This window comes from Giraffa tippelskirchi, chromosome 12 (assembly GCF_054371585.1).
Source record: "Giraffa tippelskirchi isolate mGirTip1 chromosome 12, T2T-mGirTip1v1.2.pri, whole genome shotgun sequence".
Classification (NCBI taxonomy): Eukaryota; Metazoa; Chordata; class Mammalia; order Artiodactyla; family Giraffidae; genus Giraffa; species Giraffa tippelskirchi.
Window position 1 is genome coordinate 26,985,155 of NC_137286.1, and position 13,036 is coordinate 26,998,190.

General features: G+C 38.9%; 1 protein-coding gene and 1 pseudogene across 6 annotated transcripts in view; one reads left to right on the plus strand and one right to left on the minus strand.

Moving 5' to 3' along the window:
- Window positions 1-13,036, minus strand: part of SCFD1 (sec1 family domain containing 1) — a 111,461-nt gene that overhangs the window by 70,254 nt on the left and 28,171 nt on the right. For all 5 annotated transcript variants that reach the window (XM_081548053.1, XM_081548051.1, XM_081548049.1 and 2 more), the window contains 2 exons: window positions 12,054-12,153; window positions 795-934 (listed from right to left, as the gene is read on the minus strand). In XM_081548053.1, the coding sequence (XP_081404179.1) occupies window positions 795-934; window positions 12,054-12,153 (240 nt within the window). The remainder of the gene's footprint in view (window positions 1-794; window positions 935-12,053; window positions 12,154-13,036) is intronic.
- On the plus strand, window positions 5,568-9,991 carry LOC145528874 (transgelin pseudogene; annotated as a pseudogene). The gene has a single exon (XR_014070752.1). The product of XR_014070752.1 is annotated as a transgelin pseudogene (transcript).

Here is a 13,036-nt window from a genome sequence, read left to right on the forward strand (position 1 = left end):
CCCACTCCAGTACTCTTGCCTGGAAAATCCCATGGATGGAGGAGCCTGGTAGGCTGCAGTCCATGGGGTCACCAAGAGTCGGACACGACTGAGCGACTTCACTTTCACTTTTCACTTGCATGCACTGGAGAAGGAAATGGCACCCCCTCCAGTGTTCTTGCCTAGAGGATTCCAGGGACGGTGCAGCCTGGTGGGCTGCTGTCTATGGGTCGCACAGAGTCGGACACGACTGAAGCGACTTAGCAGCAGCAGCAACACATGGGATCTGTATACCTGCCTATAATAAAACAAATGGCAAATTGCTACAATTTTTTCACCTATTATTCCTAATGTACTCTGAATAAGACTGGTTTTCAGGCTTAAGTATTTTCTCCACAGATAGCCAAAATTGGGTTTGTCTGAAGGCAAGCATGGAACAAAAAGGGTAAATCACACCTTGATGTTTCCCTATCGCCAAAACCAATCTTAATAAAAGGCAGAAATAGTGCTACAGAGGGTCAATGGGGACAGAAATGAAATTTAGAAAGACTACATATAAAATCTACAAAATCATAGGAATGGACTTATTTTAAAGGGAAGTGGTCCTCACAAAACAAAAACAACATAAGAACTAGGAAAGTAAGCAATAAAGACACAGCTCCTTAGACTATTTAATTTACAGTTCTTATTCACTGCGTAGATGAACCACTGTGACCAGTTTTGATTTTTTTTTAATCAAATTCATTAAGTCAGGTGACATTTTTGCATTTTTTTAGGGGGTGAATGTTTTACTTATCAATGTTTTTCTTATTTACCTTCCTTTATGTTTCTGCCAAAATTTATCAACTGGAGTTAAATCGTAAGACTTCTTGTTTTTTCTCTTTGGTCTAGCGCCAGCTGGAGAATTCTCCAGTCCTGAAGACTCTTCCAAGTTAACTCTGTTCAAGTGGAAATCCTAGGAAAGAGTAATCCTGTTTTAAGTAACAGTTTTCTGAGTTTAAGAACATTTCCTACAACAAGAAAAATAACACAGATTATTGCTGCCTTATCTACTATTTCCAAGGACAAAATACAGATTCTGAAATTTAAAAGATATTCTTACAATGTTTTATTACATAAAGGTACTTTTAATTGTTTACCTATTTCAACTAAGCAGTAGATGCATATGATTACAATTCAAAAAATACATAAAATCATGTTAAGGTTCTTGTGTATCCTACTAGTACAATATTTTTGCACATGTCAGTAAACAAATATCCCTTAAGTTGTCAAGAATGAGATTACATTATACATACTTAGTATTTCACTTTTCTCAATTAATAATGTTATTTAGAGCTCTTCTCTGAATATGTACATCTATCTTATTTTTATCATGTCTACATAGTAGTTGAATATTTGGCTATATTTATTTGACCCGGTCTCTTGATGCTGAATTGTTTCCAACAACAAACATAATATTAAATGTAATTTTTAAACTCTTACAGGATATTAATAGCCTGATCTGTTACTTGATGAACTGCATTAAAAAAAAATTACAACAGAAGTTCCAACAATAATAGTATTCCCTTTCACATAAATTCTAAGAGCTAGTCAGACTAGTGGTTGCTAAGCTTTACTGTGTAGACATAATTTTACTTACTTGAGGTTTGATCTTTTCCCCCTTCTCAAAAAACAAACATACAAAATTAATGAAGTTATCTTTTTATTTCCTTCATGTAATAGCAATGTTTTACGGTTCAACTCTACTCTGAGGAATAGAGAACTAGAGAAAACACGGACGTCAATAAGTGAGTAAATGAATGCTAAGCAAAAGAATTCATATGGAGAAATTATCTACCATGACTGTGATAAAATCATCTTAATTCTAAGATATAAGTGCTTAATGATTAAGCTTCTAGGTCTTAGCAAATTAAATACAGTCAGTACGATTTAATTTCCTCTTGATAGAAAAAGGTCATTAATACTGTGTTTATATCCTTAGACCATACCTTATAACTTTCATGAATAAATTTGTTACAGTAGCTTACTTCCTAGCCATTTTCCCCATTACATAAAAAACCAGTGAGTGAAATATATAGATGCCTAACTGTTAGTAGAGTAAGTAATAAGCCTATTGACAAAGAACAGTATACTATATTATATTTCAACTTGTTAGTATTATGCCTTTCCTATAGACTCCCTAAATTATCATAGGATAAACATAACACAATATAACCCTATTTAATTCCTTTTCTCAATCCATATATTAACCTCAACTTTGCACAACAAATCATCCATATAGGAAGAAGCACAATAAATAGATGTTAACAGCTACATCTGAGAAGAACCTTTGTTTTTAAAAGTTATGTAACAAAACAAAGATAATGAAGAAGAGAAACATTTCTGAACAGCTAAGCCTTATGAACTAGAATTTCTAGTGAAGTACTATTTCCATGGGGATGACATGGCTCATTCAAAATCAAAGAAATCTGTTAGAAAAATCAGTGCTCTAAAAATAGGAGAGCGTATTATTGCACCAAAATATTGATGGAATACTCAAAACACAAAACGATAAAAGAATAAAAGAAGTTAAGAGTTTTGACAAATAATAGTGGCAGAACATTCCCATTATTCGCAATAATAGCCAGGCAAATAAGGAAAAGTAATTTTAGTCTTGAAAACTGGGAAATTAGAATATTCTGTGCTGTACTCAATCATGTTAAAGAAACTGAACATTTATACACAAATAAAAGACAACAGAATTAGTTTTAACACGGCAGAATCTAATCTATTTCTACTGATATTCATATTTTCCTGACTTAGAAGACTGGACAATGGTATGCCAAATCAGCAGACAGAAATAAATCTCACTGGGAAAAAAAAAAAAGGAAAGAAATTCCACTGGGAAGTGCTAAAAACACAGATAAGTATTCAGTGGTCTTCTTTTTCTTTCACAAGCTAAAGCAGTCCAAGAGAAACAGACAGAGCTAATATTAAAAAATTACATTTGGGTAACATATGTAACATCTATTTATGCAGAGCTGAGAATTATATCCACATGAGAAAAAAAGCCAAGCAAAGTAAAAGCAACTTTTATTTTGGCAAGGAATTAAGTCTCTAGATCTATCAGTTTATAGGAAATACTGGAGAAAAGAGAAATAAAGTCAAATTGTACCCCACAAAGATACAATCAGCCAAATGCAGAAATGTCATGAAGCTTAAGAAAATGAGTGGTTCTAAAATGTTTTTCTAATAACCTTTTATTATATATTAACTTGGAAATGACTTCCTTTTCTTTTCTTGAGTGGTACGAACAAAATAAACTTTACTAAAGTCCTTATGTATATTAGGATAAATTCTGATCTAATATTTTCAATAATGAGTCAGTAGTGGAGGGCCAAAGGTACAAAAAAAAAGGGCACCCAAGATTTGAAAAAAAACAAAGACCAACTAAAGGACAAGACAATATGATGAAATAATGTCCATTACATTTGCCTAAAACTACTCATTGCAGTTCAACAATCAAAACCATAGCCACGCAACCAAGTCATAATAAAAAGGAATCATGACATTCTAATTACTAATTTTGCTTCTTATATCCTGATAAAGGAAAGGCTCACTGCAAAGTTTTTCATCAGAAGAGTGTTATTTCCCATATTAAATGACAACAATTATCCTCTGACACACAGAGAAGCTGTGTGAATTTTCACAGTAGTTTCCAGGGTCCAATACATAAATATTACCAATGTTCTGGATTTTCAGGCAAAAATATTTAATATAAAAAGCAAGTTCCAATTTCAAGTTAAACTTCAAATTCCCATCTAGAACTCTTACTCCATCTTGTGGAGGTAGAGGGTATAACTATTAAGGAGTTTAAAAGCTTGGAGGAAACTTCATAAGCTGTGGTTTTTAACAATCATCAACAACAACAACAGTAAAAAGTCTTGGTTACAATTGGGTATGCTATCTCAGTTGTAGTTTTTTCACATCTACAAACTGTATTAAAATTAACGAACAGGATTCAGTCAATGTAAATTGTATAGATTATTATAAACAATTTTTTTCAAAGAGTATTTTCATAAGACCTATTCTAATAATGTTACTGAGAAAAGATGCCTTAGAGGGTAATACGGAATCTGAGAATGTAGCCTCAGAAAGAAAGTTAACTAGAGATGTTCACTTCTCTATTATTAAAACACAAAATAAAAATACCAATAACCCAAATGTCTGCAGGAATCCATTCTATTGGAATGGGCTGCATGGAGGTTATTTAGAACCCATCTATTCTAACCTCCATGTAGGCAGGGATCATGCCCGCTTGGTTCCCCTTATATCTCAGTGACCAGCACAGTGTCTGGTACAGAGGAGGCACTTAGTATTTGTTGAATTGAATTCCATGGAAATACATGGTTTCCAACTTTTTATTCTGTGAAGATCAGAACAAAGCCCCCAAGTCCCTATCATACACTTCTACCATCTTGTATTTTTAAAGTATATTTTAAGCTCAAAGAGTAGAAAATAAAAATTATTAACAGTATATTCTATCTCATAAGGATTACAAGGGTAATAAAATGTAAAGAATAAAAAAAAAACTAGTATAAAGGTCAGTCAGAAAAACTCATTTCATATTCTTTATTATTCGCATTTCACTCTAGAACAGCAAAAAAATCTCAAAACCAGTATTAGCCTTGCCTAGTTTTGGGGAACGTCTGCTGTAACTTGTGTTTCTCAAGTTCTCTACTGACAGTGGGGAATCAGCTTATTCCTTTATATTGCAATTACCTGTACACACATTTTATCTCCTTCACTCATAGCAGCACATACTTTCATTTCCTCCAGGAACGCTTCAAGTTCAGGTATTAGAAAGGATCCCGGTATCTCAATGCTCTATACAGCCTCCACACACCAGTGGCAGGAGTGAATATGTGACCTCTGAACTATATGCTCTAAGACCTTTGCTCCCACCCAGCAGTCAGAGTCCCACCAATTAAAGCTAATTTGAGACTATCAAAACTATCTCATCATGTCCATCAATCCATTTGGGTCTTTATATTATCCCCTTTCAGATCCCATCTCTCATTCTTACTGGATTCTTGAAACCATTCCTTCTACCCTCTAAAACTTGTACTTAGTCATCAGCAAAGTCTCCTATTCTGAACACAGATTCTCAACCTCCATTGTACTTTCTTGTTCTAGTTGAACTACAACTGGCAATCCCCTGTAGCCTTCTTAGATAGCTGCTGCTGCTGAGTTGCTTCAGTCGTGTCTGACTCTGTGTGACCCCATAGATGGCAGCCCACCAGGCTCTGCCCTTCCTGGGATTCTCCAGGCAAGAATACTGGAGTGGGTTGCCATTTCCTTCTCCAATGCATGAAAGTGAAAAGTGAAAGTGAAGTCTGAAAGTGAAGTCGCTAAGCTGTGTCTGACTCTTCGTGACCCCATGGACTGCAGCCTACCAGGCTCCTCCATCCATGGGATTTTCCAGGCAAGAGTACTGAAGTGGGGTGCCATTGCCTTCTCCTCTTAGACAGCAATCACCTTCTTAGATAGCAATCACCTTCTTTTTCACTTGTCACACATCTCACACTACTGGATTCAGGATTGGGCTGGGTGTCTTCCTTGTTACTCCCAGGCTCTTCACTTGTCCTCTTCCCTAAAACAACTCCAGCTCTGAAGCCCCCATCATCAGCCTATAACAGTAGTTCTTAGAGACAATTCTGCCCTTCTTTGGCCTCTGGGTGTATTTGACAATGGTTGTCAGAACTAAGGGATGCTACTGGTATCTAGAGGGTAGAGGTCAGGGATGCTGCTAAACATCCTACAAAGCATACGAAAGCCCCCTAAAACAAAGAATTATCAGGCCCCAAATGTCAATAAATGTCAACGCTGGGAAATCCTGGTCTGCAGTCGTTCTGGTCACTAATGCCTCCTTCAGACCTATAGGACACTCTCTTATCTCTACAATCAACTTTTCTATCATTCACCGATGGGGAATACATAAACGTGCTGCACTTCCTCTCATTCAAGTCTTTCTGGGGAGCTTTCCTGATGACTCATTGGTAAACAATACTCCTGCTAATGCAGGAAACACCAGTTCAACCTCTGGTCTGGGAAGATCCCACATGCCATGGAGCAACTAAGCCAGCGCACCAGAGCTGCTGAGCCTCTGCTCCACAGGCAGAACAGCAACTACTGAGCCCTTGAGCCACAACTCCTGAAGCACGCATGCCTCAGAGCCCATGCCCAGCAAGAAGAGGCCCATGCACCACAACTAGGGAGTAGCCCCTACCTGTCAAAACTAGAGAAAAACCCATGCAGCAATGAAGACCTACCACAGCCAAAATACATACATAAATAAAATCATTAAAATCCTATTCACCACTCCCATCTCTAGATGTTGAAAAGCCTCAGAGATCAGTTCTTAGACCTCTTCTCTCTTCTATCTATATTCATTCCCTTGGTGATCCCATCCTACCTCCTGGTTTTAAATACCACTTATATATGAACTATTTCTAAATTTATTTCTCTAGATGCTTCTCCTTAACTTCAGACTCCTAAAGTAAGCTAATATCAACTACCTAACTACGTAATGATATGAGCTATACTTCAGTATTTTAATAAGCATCTCATATTTAATATGTCCAAAACTCAACTTCTGATCATCCCCCCAAAACTGCTTCTCCCATATCTTTCCCATCTCAATAGTGTTAATTCACAATGACCAAAACTTTGGCATCATCTTTGGCTCTTCTCTCTTACATCTTACACACAACTCATCAGTCAATTCTATTACTCTACATTTAATAGTGATCAATGCAAAGAAATAGAGGAAAACAATAGAATGGGAAAGTCTAGAGATGTCTTCAAGAAAATTAGAGATACCAAGGGAACATTTCATGCAAAGATGGACACAATAAAGGACAGAAACGCTATGGACCTAACAGAAGCAGAAGATATTAAGAAGAGCTGGCAAGAATACATAGAAGAACTATACAAAAAAGATCTTCACGACCCAGATAATCAGGATGCTGTGATCACCAACCTAAATCCAGACATCCTGGAATGCGAAGCCAAGTGTGCCTTAGGAAGCATCACCACTAACAAAGCTAGTGGAAATGATGGAATTCCAGTTGAGCTATTTCAAATCCTGAAAGATGATGCTGTGAAAGTGCTATACTCAATATGCCAGCAATTTAGGAAAACTCAGCAGTGGCCACAGGACTGGAAAAGGTCAGTTTTCATTCTAATCCCAAAGAAAGGCAATGCCAAAGAATGCTCAAACTACCGCACAATTGCCCTCATCTCACACACTAGTAAAGTAATGCTCAAAATTCTCCAAGCCAGGCTTCAACAAGTACCTGAACCATGAACTTCCAGATGTTCAAGCTGGATTTAGAAAAGGCAGAGGAACCAGAGATCAAATTGCCAACATCCACTGGATCATCGAAAAAAGCAACAGAGTTCCAGAAAAATACCTACTTCTGCTTTACTGACTATGCCAAAGTTTTTGACTGTGTGGACCACAACAAACTGTGGAAAATTCTTCAAGAGATGGGAATACCAGACCACCTGACCTGTCTCTTGAGAAATCTATATGCAGGTCAGGAAGCAACAGTTAGAACTGGACATGGAACAACAGATCGGTTCCAAACAAGGAAAGGAGTACATCAAGGCTGTATATTGTCACCCTGCTTATTGAACTTCTATGCAGAGCACATAATGAGAAATGCTAGGCTGGATGAAGGACAAACTGGAATCAAGATTGCCAGGAGAAATATCCATAACCTCAGATATGCAGATGACACCACCTTTATGGCAGAAAGCAAAGAACTAAAGAGCCTCTTGATGAAAGTGAAAGAGGAGAGTGAAAAAGTTGGCTTGAAATTCAACATTCAGAAAACTAAGATCATGGCATCCGGTCCCATCACTTCATGGCAAAGAGATGGGGGAAACAGTGGAAACAGTGACAGACTTTATTTTTCTGGGCTCCAAAATCACTGCAGGTGGTGACTGCAGCCATGAAATTAAAAGGTGCTTGCTCCTTGGAAGAAAAGTTATAACCAACTTAGACAGCATATTAAAAAGCAGAGACATTACTTTGCCAACAAAGGTCCATCTAGTCAAAGCTATGGTTTCCCCAGTAGTCATGTACGGATGTGAGAACTGGATTATAAAGAAAGCTGAGCACTGAAGAATTGATGGCTTTTGAACTGTCATGTTGGAGAAGACTGTTGAGAGTCTCCTGGACTGCAAGGAGATCCAATCAGTCCATCCTAAAGGAAATCAGTCCTGAGTATTCATTGGAAGGACTGATGCTGAAGCTGAAACTCCAATACTTTGGCCACCTGATGTGAAGATCTAACTGATTTTAAAAGACCCTGATGCTGGGAAAGATTGAAGGTGGGAGGAGAAGGGATGACAGAGGATGAAATGGTTGGATGGCATCACTGACTCAATGGACATGAGTTTGAGTAAACTCCGGGAGTTGGCAATGGACAGGGAGGCCTGGTGTGCTGCAGTCTGTGGGGTCACAGAGTTGGACAGGACTGAGCAACTAAACTGAACTGAATAGATTATCACAACCATCACCACTTCCATCCTGCTGTATACCTCTACCATCTCTCTTTTTTTTGGTAGACATGCATACTTATTTATTAATCCATTTTCCATTCAAAGGGAGAGATCTGAAACCTCTTCAGATAGTTTTTTGTCTTGATGCTTTATATTATCTACCATCTCTTAAGATAACCGCAACTCTTAACTGATCTTCTTGAGCCTTTCTATGACCCCAAGGAGTCTTTCAATATATTAGATTGGCCAACAAGTCTGTTCTGGTCTTCCCACTATACTGTATGGAAAACAGTAGCTAGGATGATACTCTCAAAATGTTTATCAGATATCACTCCTTGACTCAAAACTGCACGTGGCTCTCCACTTCCCTCAAATCAATATCCTGGCCTTCCCTGGTGTTCCAGTGCTTAGGAATCCACTTGCCAATGTAGGGGACATAGGCTGATCCCTGGTCAAGAAAGATCCCACATGCCACAGGGCAACTAGGCCCCGTGTGCCAGAACTACTGAGTCCATGTGCTGCAACAACTGAAGCTCACGTGCCCTAGGGCCCATGCTCCACAACGAGAGAAGCCACCACAATGAGAAGCCTGCGCACCGCTGGTCCCCCTCTTGCCACAACTGGAGAAAGCTCACAGGCAGTAACAAAGGCCCAGTGAAGCAAGCAAGCAAGACAATATTAAAAAAAAAAAAAAAAATCAGGTCTGTCCAAGTCCAGACAGAGCTCACGCCTTCCCAAGAGCCCCGAGGAACCCCTCTCCCCGCCAACATGGCCAACAAGGGTCCTTCCTATGGCATGAGCCGGGAAGTGCAATCAAAAATCGAGAAGTATGACGAGGAGCTGGAGGAGCGGCTGGTGGAGTGGATCGTAATGCAGTGCGGCCCCGATGTAGGGCGCCCCGACCGCGGGCGCCTGGGCTCCCAAGTCTGGCTGAAGAACGGCGTGATTCTGAGCAAGCTGGTCAACAGCCTGTATCCTGATGGCTCCAAGCCAGTGAAGGTTCCCGAGAACCCGCCCTCCATGGTCTTCAAGCAGATGGAGCAGGTGGCTCAGTTCCTGAAGGCAGCTGAGGATTATGGCGTCACCAAGACTGACATGTTCCAGACCGTTGACTTCTTTGAGGCAAAGACCTGGCAGTGGTGCAGAGGACCTTGATGGCCCTGGGCAGCTTGGCAGTGACCAAGAATGATGGACACTACTGTGGAGATCTCAACTGGTTTATGAAGAAAGCCCAGGAGCATAAGAGGGAATTCACAGAGAGCCAGCTGCAGGAGGGCAAGCATGTCATCGGCCTACAGATGGGCAGCAACAGAGGGGCCTCGCAGGCTGGCATGACAGGCTATGGGCGGCCGGGGCAGATCATCAGTTAGAGGGCGAGGGCCAGCGCCCAGCCCCGCCTTTTCCCAGCTCGCTGGCCACAGCAACCTGCCTCGCCCGCCTCACACACAGCCGTGTAGTTCCTTCAGCCCTGGCCAAGCTTCGAGGCTCCATCACTGAGCAAAGGTGACTGCACTTGGGCAGCTTGCCCCCACGCCTCAGCCTCAGCCCAACTCCTGACCCCAAAGCACTGCTCCCCCGGCCCACCTCCCAGCTCGCCCACCAGCTCTGCCATCTCCCCATCCTGGGCTGAGCAGGGGAGACGTGGGCTGGTGGTAGCCTGGGCGTGGGCAAGTCCACTGTCCTCCTTGGAAGCAGAAGCTCACAGAAGGAGACCCAAACCAATCGCCCTTGATTTTTTTTTTTTTTTTTGCTGGAATATTTGGGGGGTTGAAATTCAAAAAGAAAAAAAAAATACATAAATTTTTTTCTCAAAAACAAACAAACAAACCAATATCCTTACAGTGGCCTTTATGCTACACTGCACTCTGTGTTCCACTTTACTTCATTTTCTGCTACTTTCCCCTGCCTTACTTGCTCTGGCCACTTTGGCTGCCTTGCCATGTTTTAAAGATATCAGGAAATCTTCTGCCTAGAATGCGAGTAACTAACTATCCCATACAGTTACATAAATTTAGTACCTTCTCTCCTTTAGGGGACGACAGAGGATGAGATGGTTGGATGGCATAACCGACTCAATGGACATGGGTTTGGGTGGACTCCGGGAGTTGGTGATGGACAGAGAGGCCTGGCGTGCTGCAATTCATGGGGTCGCAAAGAGTCGGACACGACTGAGCGACTGAACTGAACTCCTTTAGATCATCCCTCAAATGTCTCTTTTTCAGTGAGGTCTTCCCTATTTTAAACTGCAAACCCGTTCACCATATCTACTCAACTTTTCTGCAGATTACTTTTCACCTTATGAAATATTACATATTTTATTTATTTATTGCTTGTGTCTCCTACAAGAGAGAATGCTACAAGAAGAAAGGAATATTTTCACTTGCTTTACTGCTAAAACAAGGGTCTAGAATGTTCTGTCAAAGAGTAGGTACTGCAAAAGTAGTTCTTCAGCCTCTTATTGATTCATGAGAATTAGTTTCCATGTTCTGCTACTCAGAGTGGAATTCAGCATTCCTTTGATTCTTCCTATTCTCTCTACTGAATCAGAGCTGACCACTATCATTAACACTTATCCTAGAGTCCCGAATGGCAAAGGAGTCTAGGATACAGAAGTACACAGAACTGCCAGTTTCCATCAGTAATCTTAACATCTCTTACAGCTAGAGTCTGTGTTTTAAAGAAATAAACTATTAAACCAAAACCATATCTTCCATGTCTTTCATTTCCTTTCTATATGACCTTTCAGGCAATCTTTGCAATAATGATGCTATTTAATACCATACTCCTACAGAGTGCTGATCTTGGCAGAGTCAATTATTTGGGTTCAAATTCTTTAACCTCTGTGTCTCAATTTTTCTATCTTACAAACGGGGACTATTCTGGCCCTTTTATATAGTGTGTTATACAGAAATTACTCGTGTACATCTTTTCTTTACATTGCCTTTGAGACTAGGGCTGTTTTTACTTATCTGTGTATATCACATGCTGTTTACAATAGTTAGTAGATGAATATATGCATGTATAAACATAGATTTTAGTTTTTAGTTTCAAGCATGAAATTACCTATGTGGAATTACTTCAGAAAACATACAATGTAATACAAAAAATACTATCTATTTTTATCATAAAATGAGGCTTAACAGATTCCCAGGGAAAAAGGAAAAAAACAAAACAAAACAGCTTTTCTCCCCAGGAAGAACAAATTTATTTACTTACTCATTATGAAAAATTAAAAAAAAGTCCAGCCACTCATTTTCTTCCATTCTTTCTTCCCCCATCATTTCAACAATACCACCGACTTATCCTGTAATATAAAGACTATAAATTTGGAACTTTAAACCTCAAGACTTCACTATTCTCCAGCCTCTGCATCCAGTGATTCCAAATTGCATTCTTTTTTTTGTTTCTATTTCTTGGCTCCATCCTTCTCACCTGTGTTCAGTAGTCGTTATGTTAATTTCAAATTAAGGAAACCACTGAATGTTACTATATGTTAGCAGAAAGTGGTATATTTAATCTCTTACCAGAACATCATGCACCAACGCTTGATATGTCCAAGTATGGTGTAAAGGAGTTGCCAAATCTATGTTTCTGTCAATAAGGACTAACAAGGGCCTTTGGAAGCTGTAAATATATTAAAAAAATTATGTAACTATTGATACCAGTGTATACATCTAAATTCTTCTAATACTTTCAGTATATTGTCATTTTGATATAAATAATAAGTATGTTAATATTGATATTCCATAATACTTTTCTTTCTAAAAAGTTTTCAAGTACAATCAAGTAATGCTTTGGACTATCCTAGAACCTGTGTATGATGTAGATGATGTCTTAGTCAACTTTCTTAAAGGAAAAAAATCTATACAAATACTTCTACAGAGTAATTTTTATAGCTATCAAAATAACAATAAGTTGCTTCTACTCAGATTTATATTTTACATTTTTGGAGTAAAAAATTGAAAACCCTTTGTCAACTTCAGGAAAAACAATTACCGACAGTAGGATCTTACAAATTTATACAAATGTTCAAGTTCCATAAATTACAAATTCCATTTTTTTTCCTGTAAACACAAGTTCAAAAAAGCAGACTCGAGAAGAGCCTCACAAAAACCCTATCCCACTATGTGAAACTAAAACATCATGCAACAACAGTAACTAATTATATAATTATTCACTTACTATACACTTCAAATATTGTTTAACTCTATCATTATCATCTAGATGCAAAATAAACTACATTTAAAGCAAATTGAGGCACAAAGGCATCTGGTTATCATGTGTCTCCAAAAGTCACAGAGCTTTTGCTTTAGAGACACTACTGTATCAAGAGTACACATCAATTTTCAATAAGCATAGCTGCCTATTTATCATATATATTTTCTCCTGCAAGAAACCTCTGACCATTTCAGTAACTCATTATAACCTACTGGGTATAAGCCAGTGAATTCCCAACTGCACTAATTATAAGACTTGTTGACAAAAAGGTAGGAGTAGCACCCTTACC